At 33.5% G+C, this 20,759-nt stretch overlaps 1 protein-coding gene across 1 annotated transcript in view; it reads right to left on the bottom strand.

The window, feature by feature from the left end:
• The window catches only part of Gpr137c (G protein-coupled receptor 137C), a 49,467-nt gene that overhangs the window by 20,926 nt on the left and 7,782 nt on the right, over positions 1-20,759 (bottom strand). Inside the window, exons 3-4 of the mRNA XM_015480193.2 lie at positions 8,735-8,778; positions 6,944-7,172 (exon numbers count right to left, since the gene is read on the bottom strand). Coding sequence (XP_015335679.1) covers positions 6,944-7,172; positions 8,735-8,778 — 273 coding nt within the window. The remainder of the gene's footprint in view (positions 1-6,943; positions 7,173-8,734; positions 8,779-20,759) is intronic.

Below are 20,759 nucleotides of genomic sequence, written 5' to 3'. Positions count from 1 at the left end.
AAAATATAGGAGAGAAAAGATGACTCAGCCCAGAGTACAATGTAATCTTAGTACAAAACTCTGCAGTGATTTAGATTGGGGTGAGCATAAAATACAGAATACAGTAAAATGAACAGACTGTACATACTCCAGGTCATCTATCTGACAATTAAGCTTGTGAATTTGCCGGTTGAGAGTTTATTCTCCCCGACAAGAACCTAGAGTACAGAAATTTCACATTATGTAGTAGGCCAGATTTATGTTCATGGACATTCAAGCAAAGGGTAAAACTTATAACTTTGTATGAAAATTAGAGTGTTAGAGAAAAGATGTCTCATTTTTTAGACTTTCTTCCAAGGTGAGCTGATAAAGATAATACTTAACTTACACTAATATGTAATTGTGTTGAGACATGGATGAAATTTGAACATAAATTTTGTTTTTATTAAATAAGGGATGTTGCTGCATTATAAGATTATAGAAAGCTGTCAAAGCGGTACTTGAGAAAACATTGATCTCAATATCTTAGTTTATAAAATAATGAATTAAATATCTATATAAGCATAGACACATGGAACAAAGTAATATCCTTAGATATGCAAGAAAGTTAAAAAAAATGAAAACAAACTTGAAATTGACAATAACTAGTATTTAAAAAGTAAAAGTTCTGTCTAGTTGCTTAAAATATAAGTTAAAAAATAAGAAATGAAAAAGATAACATAAAAGATACTTAAGTGCTTTCTAAACTGAGTCTGAGGTAGATTGTTCTAGATATAATTATAAAAAACTCTTATCATTTTTAAAAGCAAACCCAAACTGATTTTGAAGAAAATTAACATGGAGATTGACATTCTTCTTAAAAATGACTCAAAAGTCTATTAGTAAGAAAATAGTTAAATTTGGCATATGATGAAATGTTATGTAGCCATAACAGTTTTTAATAGCATGAGAAAAGTCTTTACTAGTTTTACGGGAAGAGCAAGGAATAAAGTTATATTTACTGTTGAGTTCTTATAGTTAAGTATCAGGGGTGATATTACTGTTTTCATTAATTTTAAAATCATATTTTTCATATTGTCAAATTTTAATAATTAGAAAGGATTTTAAGATATAATAATGTTAAGAAGGTTAACTGCCTATAAAAGTTAAAACTATATATTTGGTGGAAATAAACCCAGTTAATAAATCAACCAATAACAGGGGAAAAAAATGAAACAAACAAACAAAAGTTTACCAAAGAAAAACCTTCTGCAAAAGGTGATGGAAGGATTTCAAGTTTTCTAAGAATAGGTCTATTCTATAAACTTTTGGCAAAATATGCTCATGAGTTTAATGGCAGACAATGTCTATAATTTTAGTGCTAGGTAATATATTGTGACTTTCCACAAATTACTTTTTTATCCTTACAACACTACTATGGGCACAGTTAACTAATACTTTAGTATAAACACAGAGACTAAAGCCATAGAGTTAGTAAATGTCAGAGCTCTTTTACAACCCCATCTTGGGGTGGGGGGAAGCATACAAATATATACTTAATACTACAGACTATTAGTAAACATGGGTGATGTAAACGGAACCAATATGTGGTTATAAAGAATAATGGTTGCCAGGCACTGTGGCGCACGCCTATAATCCCAGTGGCTCTGGAGCCAGAGGCAGGAGGATCACTAGTTCAAAGCAGTCTCTGCAACTTGGCGAGAACCTAAGAAACTCAGTGAGACCCTATCTCTAAATAAAATACAAAATAGGTTGGTCGAGTGCCCCTGAGTTCAATCCCTGGTACCCCCCACCCAAAATAAAAAAGAATAATGGTCTGCAGAAGAACTGTGGTCAGACCTGAGTTTGAAACAGTTAAACTATGTGATCTTGGGCATGTTTTTTGATTCAGTTTTCTCTGGCACAACTCAGTTGTGAAAGTTCTACTTGGTAACAATGAGGCTCAGAAATGATACCCTAAAGTGTGGCACTTTGAATTGGAGCAACAGTCTCAGAACTAAGGTCTCCTTGACTTTCTCCTACCCCATCTCATCTTTGATCCTTTTTCCTCTCCAAAGCCAGGGAAAGGCTTTCTGAAAAGTGAAGTTCCCTTTTCTAAAGGAAGTTCCTTTCTTAGGTGTGAAACTGCCAGGAAATCTCACTGGCCAGAAAGGATTAACCATTACAGAAAGTACTGAAAATTAAATACCACACTTAAAACTCTAAGGAACTCTGTCCCAGGCCACTATCTGTTCTTCGTTCATATTTCTCCCAAATATCATTTGCTACCCCTGTACTATTCTCTACTATATGACACTTTCTTCACCCTTCTGAGAATGATATTTAGGTCCTCAACCATCTGTCTCTTCTTTGAGTTTCATATTTTATATGGCTCCTGTACACATTAATAAGTTTATATTCTTTTTCTCCTGTTATGTCTATTGCTGATTTATTTCAGCAGACTTACAGACCCAAACTTCAGAGAGGGAGAAACTCCCTTGGCCCCTCCTGTTTTGGCAGAATTCCAAAATCACTTTGCTCTTTCAGAAGTTGCAATAGGGAAGAGCCTAGGATCTGACAAGATGGCAAAAAAGGTAAGAAATTTTGTCTCCTGGATCTGCCTTTGGAATCCAGTTGAGCTAATGGTTAAGAGTCTTTTCCCTTTTAATTTATTTCAGGAGACTTGTTTGCCAAACCTTCAGAGGGAAGATTTGAACTTCCATACAGTTACTAGGGTAAAGTTGCTCTGGCAAAGACTGTATGCAAGCACAGAATGCATTTACTCAACAAATATGTATTGAACACTTAACTTTATGCCAGGCATTATTTTAGACAAAAGGGATAGAAAAGTGAACAAAACAGGCAAGAGAACTACTTTCAGAGTTTACACTGTAGGAGGGAAAAGCAAAAAATAAGCATGCAAACAATAATTTTGCTATTGATAAATGCCATGAAGACAATAAAAGGACAGATATTGCAATCAGAATGAGAGAGAACCTCATGAGTGATTAAGAATAGTAGCTTTGACAAAGTGACATCTGAGTTGAGGCCTAGATACAAAGAAGTCATATACATACCTATAGGAGTGTAATTTAGGCAGACAGAACAAAATACACAAAGCCTACATGGCTGGTATAAATTTAGTATGTGTTTTGTGGTGAGGAACTAAGTCACCAAAAAAAAAAAAAAAAAAAAAAAAAAAAGCCCATGAGGCTGGAACAGGAAGAGGAGAGTTGTAGTGATAGAGAGTTTAAAAGAAGTCAGGGGCCAGGTCATATAAGGTTCACAGTGCCTCTGCCTCCTAAGATCCAACCTCTCTCCTTTTTTTTTAATGGGGGGGGAGAGGGAGGCATAAAATAGTAATGTGGAAAATTAAAAAAACAAAACAAAACAACTATTTCCCTACTCTGACATGCCACTCACCACTCAACATAATATACTTCACGTCTGGTCACCAAAACATGTTGGGATTTCTCCCCACCAACTCATTCTCCAGCACATACCAACTGATGGTGCTATAATTTAATTCAATTTTGGCACAATATACTTAGAGATAGCATCAGATTCCACAGGTTGAGTGTTCAGTCCCACGAGACTGCCCTCCTCTTCAGATGCCAATCACAAGAACAGGTTGTCACTAATAGCTCTAAACAACAAGCTGCAAATTGGGGTTCCAAAGACTCCTTCCTTGGGTTAATTTGCTAGAGTGGGTCACAAAACTTAAGGAAACATGTTTACTAGTTTATTATAAAAGATATTACAAGAGATACAGATAAAAAGTCAGATGGAAGAGATGCATAAGGGATGGGACTGCAAGGGTTACATGACCTCTCTGGAGATGCCCTTCAAGCATCTCCATATATTCAAGGAAGCTCCTTGAAACCCATCCTTTTGGATTTTTATTGAGGCTACATTATGTAGGCGTGATTGATCATCACACATCATTGACTACTGGTGATCAAACTCAACCTTGAGCTCCCACCCCCTCTCTAGAGATTGGAGGTAGGGTGGAGCTGAAAGTACAAACCCTTCTAATTATGCTTTGGTCTTTCTGGTGACTAACCCCCTATCAAGAAGCTATATAGGGGCTCCAAGTTACCTTATTTGCATATAACACCCCCCCCCAAAAAAAAAACCCGAAACACTTGTCACTCTTGAGAATTTCAAGGGTTCTAGTTCCTTTGTGTCAAGAATCAGAAACACAGAGATTCAACATATAGGTTTTATTATATCACAATATAATAGACCACATAATAGAATCATTCTAAAATACACCAAAAAGCAACTAGGAAATGAGATAATGTGAAAAACAACTGCCTGTTATGTAGTAGATACTGATAGGAAAAAAAGGTACTAAATGAGAATAACTATCAAGTTTCTCAAATGGATAAAAATAGTTTTTTTAAATGAAAAAGTTGATGGTTTAGTTTTAGGAAAAAAAGGAATGCAGAAGTATCAAAGTACTCCAAATTTAAGTCTGAATTAAGGGGACAAAAACAAAATTTAAAGAGATAGGTACAGGATGCAGGGAGGAAGAAAATGAAATATTTAAGCTGATGGAAATATCCCAAAGACAGTTGAGGTGAATAATTGAATAGAAATAAAAATGTGTAAGTAATCATTCAAAAAATTTCACTAATCCTCAAGTGTGAGGCATGAAGGGAGATATGAATAGTAAGTAGCTTTCCTTCCAGGAGGTTAGAATTTAGTCAGATAATCAGACATCTGCCCACAAATGGTATCTAGTATAAACTGAGAAGCCCCCCAAAGGAAACAAGCACACTTTTAGATAATTCAGACAGTGAGTCATTTCTAAATTTTATTTGAGATTGGGAGAAGGGACCAAATTAAGATTATAAATGGGAGGGCTGGGGCTGTAGCTTAGTGGTAGAGGGATTGCCTCATAGGTGTGAGGCACCAGTTCTATCCTCAGCACCATAAAAAATACTTACATAAAAAGATATTGTGTCCGTTTACAACTAAAAAATTTTTTAAAAAGATTATAAATGGGAACCACTGGGGTTAGGTCCTGAGTTGGGTAAGAGGTGAATAGAATGCACAGGGAGGGGAAAATGCATTCCTGGATAGTGAGAAAGCCTGAGGATGTGGAGAAAGTAAGATGCTCTGTGTATCATTCAGAAATCATGTGGTAAGATTTGGTTGAGGCAAATTAGAGAGGATCTATCTCATGAACACAAAGTGTGTAAAGAAGGAAGAAGGAATAATAAGAGGAAAACAAAGTCTGAGGTTTAAGGAAATGTTCTTAGGAATAGCAAGAAAAAGGGTGAGTTGGAAAGTGGAATAGTTTATCTGTTATAATAAAAGAAATGTTCATTACTGTGTATTGTTATACAAGTAAAAAATAAAAATGAACCTTGTGATTATAAGGATAACACGAAAGCAAGATGACATGCTGTTTGAACACGGAAGTTTATAACCTAGTTAGGAAAATAAAAAACTACATAACAGTATAATATAAATAATCTAATCTCATCTGCCTTATTAGGTACTTATCTGAACATGTCTTCAGCAATGTTCCTAGACAATTCTGAATCCATATAGCTTTTAAATTTAAGATTTAAAAAATAATATAATAAAAATGAATACCTTTCATATGATAGTAAGGGGAAGATGTTTGAAATAATTCTAGGGAATTCATCAGATTACCTTTTCTTTTCAGTTTGCTAACTTAACTATATTCAGAGTATTATCCATTCCAAAACAAGTAAAGCCAAACTTAGAAAGTTAAGTATCTAAAAAGGAGGATCACATTAGATTCAATCGCATCTGTTTATGCTTTATCACTAGACAGTCAAGAGGATGAATTCTACTATTATTATACTAAGTAAAGATGGTATTATGGTCCATAATCGTGACAGAATTATTTTTAATAGTCAAACTGAAGCCAGAATTAACTAAAATATTTAAATTTTAAGAACTCTTTATAAATTTAATAGAATAATTTTATAGGTATGATAAATTAGTTTGAAAGTTTGACTGTCTCTCTTTCTCTCTTGCTACATATACACATACATAGCAATGTGTGTGTGTATCTCCAAGTGTTCTGCTGAAATACATTCAAAATATAAAATTAAAATCTTTACCTAAATTTAAAGGACAAGTAGTTACCATATATTTAATTATAGTACTTTACTAGGACTATGTTAAGGATAACGACATTGTAGAAATCTAAAAATATTTCAGAGAACTGTTCAGTTTAAGATACTATTTTGCTTATCTTCAGTGAATAGGCAATGATGCCAAATTAAAGAAAGCTCTCCTGTGCAAGCGATTGTAAAAATGTATGTATATACCACACTCAATATTACATATCTATATCCTCACACCCAATGCCATAAATACTATGATGACCAATTCACTTCTCAACCACATGGTCCATCAACCACAGTAGAAACTTACATGGTCTTTTGTTCAAAAGATAACATTTGCCTTTTTTCCAAAGTACAAGAGAGAAACAAGGCCTATCTGTTTCATATATCATATGGACTTCATATTTTAGGGTTATAAGTAACATTTTTAAACCTTCATATAAATAAATAGCACTTTACCTATATGACATCTTTACACTGTTAATCTAAGTATAGGTAGAAATAATCTGGTAAATTTGTTTAATGGCAATACTGCCACCCTCACTGGACAAAATCTTAAGTTGCTATTGCAGTTTTTATTTTTGACTATTTTTCATCCATTTGTATACATTCTGGTTTATTTAACCAGCCTCCAGTGCAGAATCATAGAAAACACAACATGCTTAGTATAAGCCTTTTTTTTTTTTTCAAACCACTGTTTAGTAAGGGCCAAATTTTGACTACCCTTTAATTTCTAGTGACTATTCTTCCATGCTAAAAAATGTGTCTATAGTTGAGAAATGTAAAAAGCAACAAAAACTTTCCATTAAATTAAGGTTCTTTTGGTAAGGGTTTAAAATTAGATTTTCAAGTTCAAATTTAAGAAATATACTTACCTTTGATTCGAGGTAGACATTTGCTGATGACATTTTTGTAATTTTGCATATGTAACTAACTAAAGAGATGGCACAAAGAATAAACAAGCTATCATTAATTAATGCTCGAACAAACACAGTCCATTTCAACTGATTTTCTGGGACATCTCCATGGACTAGCATTGCGCAAGTCAAGTTCACCACTAAAAAGAGAAGACTTGCTAATATAAAGCCCAAATGCAGTAGAATTCTGAAAGAAAAAAAGAGTTTATTAGATTACAAACTAATGAGAAATTAGTATGTCATTTTAGGGCACAAGAATTTCCTCAGCTTAAAATATTTATAATTTCATTAAATACAAATTTAATAATCCTTCAGAGTTACATGGTCTATATATGCTGTTATGAAATTAGCATATAAATCATTTTAAGATGGCACAGATTTTAAAGCATTAATCCAGAAATAATCTGATGTGGATTTGAATTCAGTTGCTCCTACCAGGAAGATAATATAGGACTATTTTAACACAGTTTCAAGCAATCTTGAATTTTTTCATCTTTATAACTATTGAGCATATTTTCATTGACTTTTCCCTTCTGCTAATTACCAAACTTTTAAACACTGCCTAGAAAATATACTGTATCTAAATTTAATCATTTAATATTAAATTTATATGATTAGTCCCAAGTTTAATATGATCATATTTAATATTAAATTTAAGAGGTAAAGGAAATCTTTTAAAATATATTTAACCCTATGAACTCCCAGTTATGTATATCAAACATTGCTTTCAAAATTGACTAAAGGACATGTATAATTTCAAGTACTCATCTACTGCATCTTCTTATAAAGGTATACAATTACTGTGCACATAGCACGGCTTACACATGAAATGCTTAACTTCTTTCCCTTAAAAAAAATTAGACCACCTCATATAAACTCTCTAGCTAAGGTGTGGCCATCTGTATAAAGTAGTAGTAACAGCTCTCTGTATGAAAGTAATCCCAGTTCAAATATATTTATATCTCCAAGTTAAGTAACATGGTCCAGAAATTTATTTGGCATCTTAATATCTATTTTGTGTCACTTAACAGTGGGAATCATAGATCACCTGCCCTTGGAAATAGTTTACACAAGATAAATTGAAGGTAATGTGTAATCAGTAACAAGGAAACAAGCTTTAAGTTTAATGCAAAATGAAAAGATTTTTGTTTGAAAATGTTGAATTTTAATATTCCCTTAGACTAAATAATAAGAACAAGAGTTACATACTTTGAAATCCAAAAAGGAGCTTGAAATTACATATCCAGGGAATTAGAGCAGTTTAGGAAACCAAAACATGGAGAGGGTAAATGAGCTGGACACTCAGTAGGTTAGTTAGTGGGAGAATTAGGTCAAAAACCCATCTCTTGACTTGACTGTTTAGCATTCACACTGTTGAGATTAATCAGTACTGAAACATTATTTAGTTCATGATATTATACTATACATTTTCACTCCAAACAATATAATCTAACTTTAGCATATGTACTTTATGATGCAACATCTGACATCTGAAGTGGGGCAAAAGCAGAGATGAAAAAAATAAAAAAGTATTAGTAGCACTGGCTGAAGGGAGAGAACAGAGGGCTACTCAATTTACTTCCTTTGAACCCATCTAACTACTAAAAAACTGCTAAGTTGCCCTCAGCAGCCCCTTCCTTTAACCTTGAGCAGTCTACTGTTAAAAATACTTAGATGTTTTAGATACTAAACATTAATATTAATTCTTTAGATCTTTTAGATAGAGATTTGGATACTTGTGGAACTTACTTGTGTTTGTCAAGTTCAGTGGCACATCTGACTTTACATATAACCTATAAAGAGAGTATAAAAAGGTTTTGAAAACACGTGTAATAAAGTATTCCTCAATTTCTTTTGACTTTGTGTTTCAAAGCAATGCAACTGTAAAAAATTGAAAAGTCAGGTCATGAAATTTATTCTTGTTTTTAAAGTTTATTACATCTAGGCAGAAATAAAGACAAGTGAGTTTTGGAATGTAAGAAGCAAATTATAGTTATCTGCACAGGGGACAGCTGAAACTCAGTAGAAGACAGTTGAGGAAAAAAATATAGGATGAAAAGTCAGCCTGTGATATGTTCAATACCCCTTCCCCCAGTACTGGGAATGGAACACAGAGCCTCACAAATGCTAGGCAAATACTTTACCACTGAGTTACATCCCCAGCCCTTATATGTTCACATTTGACAGAATTAAAAAGCACAACAGTAAAGAACAGAGAAATGGGCTGAGGAGAGAAACAGAATCAGATTAGAAACCAGTGGAAGAATTTAAAGGGAAGAAAGCATAGCCCTTGTTAAATTTTGCAAAAAGTCAAGAATGTTTAAAAGACCATTTGATTGTGTCATTGGTATGTCACTGGTACCTTGCACAGAATAGTTTTCAGCAGGATGACAGAGCATACAAATACAAGGAGTAATAGGAAGACAACAGAAGCAGTGAGTACAGATAAACTGAAATATATGAAACTAAAAGAAACCTGGGATAACCTGTTAGGAGATAATTCTTTATGAATATCATGTTTTTGCATGGTCTAGATCTTCTGAGCAAAAGGGTTTGCAGGGCAAACATCTTTGAAATCTAGAGATAGCATTTAACTTAAAGTTAGAGGGAGATTTATTTCCCTCTATTGTAATAAAGAGAGAACATTTCTCTTCCTGAGGACATACCAGGGGAATAAAATCTCTCCCTCCCTGGTGTTAATTTGGTTCCATTCCAGGGCAAGTGTCTGTCTCTCTTATTTCGGGGTTCTCCTCTGTAGCACACCCTGCTGCATGGGTAGGTGACACTGGACCCCTCCCTGTGTTGCCCTATGGAATGGAACTTGGAGACTTGATATAAGGCATTGCTTTGGATACTGCTTTTGCCATGGTATTTCTCTCTGACTCAATTTACTCAAACATGAGACTTATGTTTGCTATCAGTATGTGTTTATAAAATAGTGAGAGGCCTCCCTGTTAAATTTCGGTAGGGTAACAGATTCTTTACAGTTTCTGATTTAAAAATCTGTTGGTCAGAAATGGACTGAATAGAAAGGGTGAGGAAGAAGGCGGAGATGGGGAAGAAAGGAAGAAAGCTCAGCTGTTGAAGGTGGCTTTAGCAGAGGCTAGTTAGCCCTTAAAAGGAAGTTTTTAAACAAGGAAGAAACTTGTAGGTCTACGTAAAAAATTTAAAATGATTCATAAACCAGCTCTTTGTTAAAATAAGAAAATTGGACATAGTGTGGATGCAGACATTTTAATATAGAGAAGAAACATGAGAGAATTTGGCAAATGAATTCTAATTTGCTTTTCTAGTAAAGTAGGAGTCAAGGTCCTCTCCTGGGAAGCAATGTTAGATTTAAGCACTTGGAATATGGAAAACACAAATAGAAGTGTTACAAAAGAATATAGTGAGATATAGAGAGGTCCACTTAAAATCTGGTAGTTGATAGGACATATAGTCACCATGGTTTCTTGATTTTAAAATTGAAACAATCTAAAGAAAAAAATGGATGCTATTATAGAAAGTTCAAATTTAACTAGGCTTTTTTTCCCCCCATGAATTAATTTAGAACTGTAAAATGTGGGAACTATGTTAGAGAAAGAACTTACTCTAACAAGTGAACTACTTTGGCTAGCAAAATGTCAAGAGATGAGGAATAATAGAATGGAGTGGGGAAAGCATGAGATGCAGAGTGTCTGAAAGTTAGGATGAGGATGAAAAACAGATAAATGGATGAATTCAAGATGTACAAGAGAAAAGATATAGAAGACATTGGTCAGAAGAAACAGCTTCATTTTTTAGAGCTGTTCCAAGGTGTGGTCATGCTAATGGGTGGCTTAAATAGAAATGGAAAGTTTTAGAGTACTGGGAAACCACTGAATTGAGATTTTGGATGGGATGTCAATATAGGCTTTGAGAATGGTCATATATCACAGGAGACAGGGCAAGAAGGAAGAAAGTGCTGATTCATCCAGGAAGATGGAAGTTATTATTACAGCCAATGATGACCTAATCAGATGGCACAGATTTCAGAGAGATGATGAAGGTCTAACATCAGTAAGGAGTACTGGGAAGCATAAAATAGGCTGATTGTTTTTTCCACAAAAGGCATGAAGTGTCACCTGGGAAAAGCTAGATTTCAGTGAAGGCATTTAAACGGATCACATAAAGAAAAGAATGGGGACAGGGTAGGAGGGGTAATTCATAAAATTACAGGTCATAGAATAATGGGTGTGAGCCAGAGTTGATCTGGATAAGGAAAGAATTAAAGGTCAATTACCATCCTGAATTTGCAGAATATGTTTCAATGCATTGCATAAACATAATCAGGTGCTTAAATCACAGATTGTAGTAAGATTAAAAGTAATCTGATATTAACAGATTCCAAGTATTTTATAGAATATACCTAATAGGAGATGATCCTGAGCAAAAAACAAAGTAGTAATATCAAAGAATGCAAGTAATTTATATCCTTTGTTAAGGTAATAACTCATGAAGTACAATAAACACATGCTTTATGCAGATTTTAAGTTTAGAAAGACAACATATATTTAAATGACTCGATGTTAATTTATGTCAAATGGGCCATATTTCCACACACCAGAAAAACTGAATAAATGGGTCACTTTATAAGAATATTTGTTTGTATAAGAATTAGAAGGATTAGTGAGTATAAAATGTTTTTCATCATGTAACCTACCTTTATCCCACATATAAACTAGTGGCTTTTAATTTAGAAAATACTGATTTAGGATTTTTGAATTAATGACTTAAAATAATGTCATCACTAACATACTCAGTTTTATTTTGTAATAACTAATCCATAGATAAAAGATATGAAATTATTTTTCCATTTTAAAATGCAGACTTCTGTATTTTGTCTTATTTAGTTCCTCAAATAAAGAGAAGGTGAAAGTATAGCAAATGTATTTGTGTTAGTTTAATATAAGTATCTCAAAACTTGAGGATGCTGCTATGGTCTGAATGTTGTTTCCCCAAAATTCCTATTTTGAAATATTAACCCCAAGGTGATGGTATTGGGAGGTGGGGCCTTAGGGAGTTAAGTTATGAGGATGGAGCTCTCATGAATGGGGTTTTAACATCCTTATAAAAGAGACCCCACATTTCTTCCATCATGTGAGAACATGGTGGGAACACACTATTAATGAACCACCAAGTGAGTCTTCACCAGACACTGAATCTACTAGTATTTTGGACTTTTAACCTATAGATAGTAAGAAATAATTTTTTGTTGTTTATATATGCTACCCTGTTCAGGGCATTTTGTTATAGCAGCCTGAATGTACAAAGCAGAAGATTTACACTGGAGGTGTGCCATTTATTTTCCCCCATGACATGTAGCCTATGTTGTTTGAAGTGCAGAAATAGTAACAGAATGAATGCTTTTCTGTGGAATTTATTTTTGTTAATTTCCCCAGTTTCGTTGATTTGAAATAGAAACTTTACTTGAGAAAATACATGTAAAATTTGGAATTCATTCAAAAATGAATTGTGGTAAACAATCTCTTCCCCATGGTGAACTGGCATATCCAAATACAGTTTACTTTTCCAGATGCAGTTATTCACAATCTACATCTCAATTGCTTAAGTTCCTAAAGAGAGTAGTGCATCACTCTTAAGCTTATCATTGCCACTGCCTACATATGAGATTTCTAAGGTACTTTATCTATAAATTGAATAGCCATACTTATCTTTACAAGTTCTCTTTCAATGTCTAGCATATGTTTAATTTTTAAGAATTTTTTGTTTCTAAATGTTTTTCTTTATAACAGCCTGTTCTTGTTTCTAGCATACAGTATCTTCTCTTAGGATCCTAATATTATAATACCTTAAAAAATTATGTTTCTTTTCTGTTTAAAACTTTTTTGTAGTTATAGAGGGACACAATGCTTTTATTTTATTTATTTTTATGTGGTGCTGAGGATTGAACCCAGTGCCTCACGCGTGCTAGGCAAGCACTCCACCATTGAGCTACAGCCCCAGCCCTTAAGTTTCTTTTCTTTGCTTAGTCTGTTTTCTTTCAAATTGCTTAAAAATGATTTTATATAATTTCCTAAGTGACAAGGGTATTTCACTGTATCTAAACAGTTTAAAAAAACAATACAGCTTATATTGAATACCTGATTTCTCTCTGGGAGTTTGGACTTTTTGTATTTGGCAGAGACTGCCTATGTGCCTATGCTTTAGGAATATACAGAACTTATGTTTGAACTGAGGATCTCAGTAAAGACAGACTCCCTGAAAAACTGATTTAAACTGAATTTGTGCTGAAATTATGCTGTCTTTTAAAAAGTTTTCTAACACTAAATACTGTGCATTATTGATTTTTCATAAACCTTTCATGCTTAAGTTAGGAAGATGGCAAAATTGCTTTTTGTAAGGATATGGAGTCAGATTTATTGAAGAATATCAGCATAACTGATAATGGTGGGGAGAAAAAAGGCAGAAAGTATACAGAAGTAATAACAGAATATCCCAGGGGAGAAACAGGAAGAATGCTGCTTACTGATCTTTCACCTTGATTTCTTTAGGACAATAACAATCTAAATGTAGGTACTAATTTCATAGTATGACAGAAAAGGCATCAGTGTGGCCCAAAGACCTGATTTCTAAATCTTCTGGTTTCTAGTGTGGGTGGGTTAGTATAAATCCATTACATCAATAAATCATCTGAAAAATGGTGATAGTATCTAAGGACCAATCTTAATCAGACAGGAAGGAAGTAAGGGCATCACATATCACATACATTACCATAGACTGGTAAAAGTGACTGTTCTACTGTCTGAAGTTTATGTGTAAGAAAGAAGAGATGCTCTCATATCCCCCTTTCCTCTAAAATAATAACAATGGCTAATATTTGAGTCTTACTAGGTTTTGGTACTTACTACTCTCAGTATTTTAAAAATATTACTTAACCTTCACAACCCTATGAGGTAGGCACAATAAGCTCCATTTTGCAAATGGTGAAATTATATTGCAGAGACGTAATCTGCTCAAGGTGAGTTAGCAAGGGTCTAAGGAAAAGGACTCTGGAGTCTAAGTTGTGAACTATACAATGCCTCCCTCTCTGATGTACTCACTGTATTCCTACAGCCTCGGTTTTACAAAACCTGAAAAATCTACAACTTGTTTAGAAGGTAGGTGCCTCTCACCAGAACTGTTTAGCCTAATGTGTAATGTTCTTAGCAAGTAATAATATCACTTTTCTACTTTGGGCAAAAGAATTTCCTGCTACTGCTAAGTATTTATGTTCCTTCTATTCTGACTTGTTATTGCTATCTGTTCTGCTGTTAAATGTTTCATTCTCTCCAGAATACATTTTTTTTTTTTTTTTTACAAATGCTTATTAGATACTCAGGCTTAACACTCAACAATGAACTTTCTCTTTCACAGAATCCATTAGAAAGTGAGAAAGGGTATGAGGGGGCTTCTGATAGTGAAAGAGTCAAAAGTGAGGCCATAAAGGAGTGTAAGCTTATATTATCCCTAAATAAACTACATCATCTTAAAGCAGCCCAAATGATTGAAACAGCAGTCTTAGACAGTCTTAGATAGAAGCTGAGGAAGGAGCACAAAATTCGAAGGCATTATTATTATTAGGCATTTTTTATGCTCAGAGACTGAGGCTAGAAAACAAATTATAGAATAAAAATTATTAAATATGGTAATGACAAATGGCAGCTATAATTCAATTGTGAAAATATCCAAGTTTGAAATATCCAACTACATCTTATTCTAGAAAGCAGATGATACTCATCCCCAAATAAATTTTGGTTACTTTTAACCTAGTGTGTATAGCTTTTTAATGGCATCCAAATCTCAGAGAATTCAGACACTATATTATAGCTCAGAATTAATAAAGAATTTTAATAAAAGTTCTCAAATTCCAGATTGATTTATTAGTGTCAGGCCTTTAGAATTAAAGGTGTTTGGATATCATTAAAATTAACCATTTTATAAATTGAACAACTGGCCCCCAAAAGCAGCGATTTGGTAGCTACCAACTAGCCAAATAGAGTATAACTTGATCTGAAATTCAGGTTCCTAGACTTCTAGTTCAGGACTATTGATAACTATCTTAAAAATAACCTTTTAACATAGTTAAAATTGTAAGATTACAAGGACACTTCCTTTTTGTTTTTTGGTACTGGGGAATTGAATGCAGGGGAGCTCTACCAATGAGCTATATCTCCAGTCCTTTTTTAAATTTTGAGATAGCAAGATTCTAAGCAACTTAGTGAGATCCTAAGTTGCTGAGACTGATCTTGAAATTGTGATCCTCCGGACTCAGCTTCCTGAATCACTGGGATTACAGGCATGCACCATCACACCCAGTATAAGGACACTTACTTTTCAAAAGTTTCTCTTTTATTTTAAACAAATTAGATGAAAAGTTTCATGCTGCTAAGTTAGAATCTGATTTTTGGGGGAAATGTAAATGAGAAAATGTTTCTTCTAAATTCTTTTACCATGAGTTTACTTAACTATTTAAGTCATTATGCATTGATCACATACAGAACAGTGCTAGGTGACTGGCATGCAAAATTTCCTTCAAAATAAATATAAAATACTGGTTGATTTCAATAAATCTATAGTATAACAGGAGAAAGCATATATTAGTGGTACTGGCATGACAAATGGTGTTTTCTTATATTTGGTCAGAACACGATAATTTTTCCACAAGGTATAGATTATTTAGACATTCATTTTAATTAACATGAGTATTAAATATAGTTAAGTTGTATCAAGGTCATAAAGACAATTATTTACTTGTTTTATTCCTTTAAAGGAGACAATATAGCAGCAGAGGAAAGAGGAAAAATTCAAAATAAGTAGTCCATGGGTTGCGTATGGCCCACAAAAATGTTTAGTTTGTCTTATCCAGTATTACTGTACAGTGTTGGAACAATAGTTGAAATCCGTTATTAAAACCTAGATTTCCCATTTTAAGAAATATAAATTTCTGAATTCTCAATTCTCTTGAATAATCAGATAATTAGGCAATGTTGTCCTGCAGCTGAAACTGAATTAATGTGGCTTTCCTCTTTAGACATGTGATCCGATTCAGTCCCCACAACTTCCTTCTCAGACAGTAGCATCGAGCCCCTCTAGGCATTTGAGTTTGGGACTTCTGTTTTAAAATATATATATTTTTTTTTTTGAGAAAAGGAAACAGATACATGGAAAAAGGAAAGAAGGGTAGAAAAATTTCTGCTCTGAAGTTATATATTCAGAGATTCCTCTCCTTTAAAATATTTGGGATACATTGAACAAAAACTTCATTCAATAAATATTTATGAACAGCTAATACATGTCAGTTATTAAATAAGGTACTGGGGATATAGCAAAAATAGACTTAGTTTCTATTCTTATGGTCTAATAAGTTCACACGAATATAAAAGAGCAACTGTGCAAATAACATGAAGAAGAAAAGCATAAAACTCTGTCAGTAATTTATTTGGCTAGTTGGGTTAAGGCATCCCTGAAGAACTGTCCACCCAGGAAATGAGGGGGTTAACTAAGCACTAGAGGAGGAAAGGACACTCTAAGTACCCCCCCCCCCAAAAAAAAAATGGGCAAGTACAAAAGACTAAAAAAACATTTAATGTGGCTGAAGTAATGAGCAACAAGGAACACAGTGTGAGTCTGGAACCATGAACAGCCTTATAGTATGTATAAAACTACCTTTATCATAAAGAGTAAATAGAGCCAATGGAGGAATCTAGGCTTAGGGCTTTTAAAAGCGATAACTCTGGCAACAGTGTAGAAAATAGATCTGTGGGTGGGGGGGGGTCAGAGAACACATACCCAACAGTTGAAAGGGACTACACAATAGATGGCAGTAGCTTGAATCAGCTGTTGTGATGTGTAATGGACTGAAGGTGATAGAATTTGGGGATGGAGTGAATGTGAGGTATGAGGGAGAGGGCAGTATCAAATGACTCATAGTTTTCTGAAACATGTAAATAAGTGGAGAGCAATGCCAGTCTTGAAATGGGGAACCAGGTTTTGGTAGAGATAAATGTGGCGTAGGAAGGAAGGAGAAAAGATCGTGAGTTCAGTTTGGGACATATTGAATCCATGTGCTTCAGATATCTTTGGAGAGGATGTCAAACAGACACAGAATCTAGAAAGCCAGAGCTCAGAGAAGCACTCTGGGTTAGAATCACAGATAAGTGTGTGAGTCATTGACTTTTAAGTAGCATTATGCCATGAATGTGGACTCAATCACTTGGGAAGAGGAGGGGGTGGATCTAGGCTAAAGTCTTTAGAAATGTCAACCTTTCATGGCACAGCATAGGCAGATGAGCTTGAAGAGAAGTTAGCATGATAGTAGGAAAATCAGGAGAGCATACAATGTAAGGGAAAAACAGGAGAAAGGGGAGTCATTTGCTGCTGAGAAATTAGAGAACTGAAAAACACCTAATAAACTTGTTAACATGAAGATTATTGTGAGCCACAGATTATTTTGCACAGTGAAAGGCAAAGGCATATTAGAATGTCAGGAGAAGTGAGAAAACTGTGATGTGTGCATGGTCACCTCTGAAGAAGTTTGATTACAAAGAACACTATGAAGTAGCTTCTGGTTTTGTCAAGTCTCTTTATTGTATATTTTCTATTTTAACTCCTCTCCTGCTTCATTTAGGTTTATCTTACTGTTTTCTAACATAATAATTGTATTTATAACCAGTCACTTAAGTTGTTAAATGTTTGTCTAGCATAAAGATTCAAGGTTTTCAATTTATTTCTGCATGCCAACTTAGCTGTTTCGTTTGTTTTGATATGTAACATTTTATTATATTCTGTTTTCTAAATTCTATTGCAATTTGTTCATCTGTGTGTTCATAAGTGTTTTAAAATTTTCTGAACGAACTTTCACAAACTATTTTTGTTACTGAATTATAACTTAATGTCTTAGGGGTGAATGTATTATGAATAGTCTACAGAATTCCAATTCTTTGAAATTTAGTAATAGCTATGACCAACATTATATGCCAAGTATCCTTCTAAAGATTTTATATAAATTAATTCTAATATTATGAATCAGGTACTATTATTATTCTCATTCTTATAAACAGCGTAATAGGCACAAAGTTGTTAAATAATTTACCCAATTAGCTTTACCAAGTTAAGCAGAACTGATAAATGATAGTGCTACATTTTTTACATTTGTTTTTCACTTTAGTTTTGTTCCTGGAGTAAACAGTTATACTTTTTTTTGTGGTGGGTGGGAATAAATTTCATTGAAGAATACTATTTTTTGACAAAACTTCATTTTCCTCACTATATTTCTTTGGCATCTTTGAAAAAACTCAGTTATCCATATAGTTCTCTCTATATATACATGTCTAATTCTGGATCCTCCATTCTGCTCCATTGATCTATATGTCTATCTTTCCCTCAATATTACACCGTTTTGATCACCTTAGCTTATAACCAATCTTGAAATTCAGGTATTATGATATTTTACAAAACTGTTTCAGCTATTCTAAGTCCTTTGTATTTCCACATATATTAGAAATTTTAATAGATTGCAGGTACAAGTCAAACTGGAGAAGTGACATCTTAAAAATAAGGCATCTTCCAGTGTACATTTTCCCATGTACATAGGCCTTCAATTTCTCTCAATAATGTCAGAGCTTTCATTAAAGAGATCAGATCTTACACATCTTTTATTACATTATTTCTAAGTATTTTAATTTTTGGCATTTGTAAGTGGAATTTTTATATTTTCTAATTGTATTGGTAACCAGTCATATCCCATAAGCTTCTTCAATTCACTTGTTAGTTCTTATAGATTAAGATTTTTGCCCTTAGCAGTTGTCACCTACAAATGGAGACGCTTTTTTTTTCCCTCTAATTTTACAGCCCCCCTGCCCGCCTCCCCCAACCTTACTGCAATGGCTATGAGAGCAAGCCCTGTGCTGAAACACTTTATTCTTGTCCTAGTAACCTTTCAATCATTCATCAAGTATAACATTAGGTGTAGGATTTTTTGGTTTGTTTTTGGTGTGTGTGTTGATGCTCTTTATTAGATTTCCCTTATTTGTGAAGTTAATTTTTAAAAAAGTATGACTGAATTTTTCCTAAAATTTTTCCCACATCTATTGAGATGATTTTCTCCCTTCCATGGCAAATCTGGTTTATACACAATTGATTTAATGTTAAGCCAACAATGCACTATTGGAATGAAATATATTTGGTTGTGATATTCTTTTAATGATTATTGATTAAATTTGCAAAGGACTTTTATACATATTCATGAGAAATATGTTTATCATAGTGTCTTTTGTGATAATTCAGTTCTTATAATAATCCTATGGGGATAGGCATTGTTATCCACAGTTTCAGAGACAAAGAGGAATTCAAAACTTGCCTGGGTCTCACAGCTGTTAAGTCATTGAGATGCACCAAGTAGTTCTCATTGTTTCTAACTTTTTTGAGTGCTGCTTTAATATTCTAGTATGGGGTCAATTTCTAAAAATGTTCTACTGTTAATAAAAAGAATGTATACCCTATTGTAAGACAATTGTTCTATAAATGGCCATTTTATATTTCCTTGTTAATATTGTCTGATTGATATATGTCAAAAGTTCCAATAAAACATTACATCTGATTTCTCTTTGAAGTTCTATTAATTTTTGCTTTCTTTTGGTTAACAGGGCATGATACCATTTTACTATGCTTTTTACTCTTAGGTGCTTGTATTAGGATTGATCTTGTATATAGCACACAGCTGAATTTGCTTTAAAATGAATATTTTCATTATATTGGAGTATTAAGTTCATGAAGTTAGAAATTTTTGTGGTGCTGGGGACTGAACCCCTTACCCATGCTAGGCAAGCACTCTACCAATGAGTCACACTCTGAACCAAAGAATATTTTCTTTTGTTTTTTTAATATTTTTTTTTATAGCAGATGGACACCATACCTTTATTTTATTTTTATGTGGTGCTGAGGATCGAACCCAGTGCCTCACATGTTTTAGACAAGTGCTCTACGTACTGAGCTACAACTCCAGTCCAAGAATATTTTCTTTTAAACTTTTTTATCATATTTGCTCTTAATGTTTTTTGTTTTGGTTACCTTCTTATAAATTTTATCATCCTACTATCTCTAATTTTCAACTCTCTGTAGTTTGAAAGTTATATATACTTTTTCATTTGAAAAGCATATGCAATGATATTGGCCAAATTATATTATTGTATTGTGTGTACAAATATATAACAAATACCATTAGGTACAATTATAATGCACCAATAAAAATATAGAAAAGCTCTCTTCTTCTCTTCGTTAGCACGGCTAAGGGTCTGTCGATCTTATTTTTTTTGAAGAACCAACTTTTAGTTTTATCAATTTTTTCAATGGTTTTTTTGTTTCAATTTCGTTGATTTCCGCTCTGATTTTAATTATTTCCTGCCTTCTACTACATTTGCTGTTGTTTTGCTCTTCCTTTTCTAGGATTTTGAGATGAAGTGTGAACTCATTTATTTGTTGGTTTTTTCTTTTTTTGAGGAATGAACTCCAGGCAATGAATTTCCCTCTTAAAACTGCTTTCATTGTGTCCCATAGATTCCGATATGTTGTGTCTGTATTGTCATTTATCTCTTTTGATTTCCTCCTTTATGTTACTAACATACAAGATGAAAAAGGCAATATCACAACGGACACTACAGAAATACAGAAGATAATTAGAAATTATTTTGAAACACTATATTCCAATAAAATAGAAGATAGTGAAGATATCGATAAATTTCTTAAGTCATATGAT

Source organism: Marmota marmota, unplaced genomic scaffold (assembly GCF_001458135.2).
Source record: "Marmota marmota marmota unplaced genomic scaffold, marMar, whole genome shotgun sequence".
Lineage (NCBI taxonomy): Eukaryota > Metazoa > Chordata > Mammalia > Rodentia > Sciuridae > Marmota > Marmota marmota.
The sequence above is the reverse complement of the archived record's forward strand: the minus strand, read 5'-3'. Positions and strand labels throughout refer to the sequence as shown.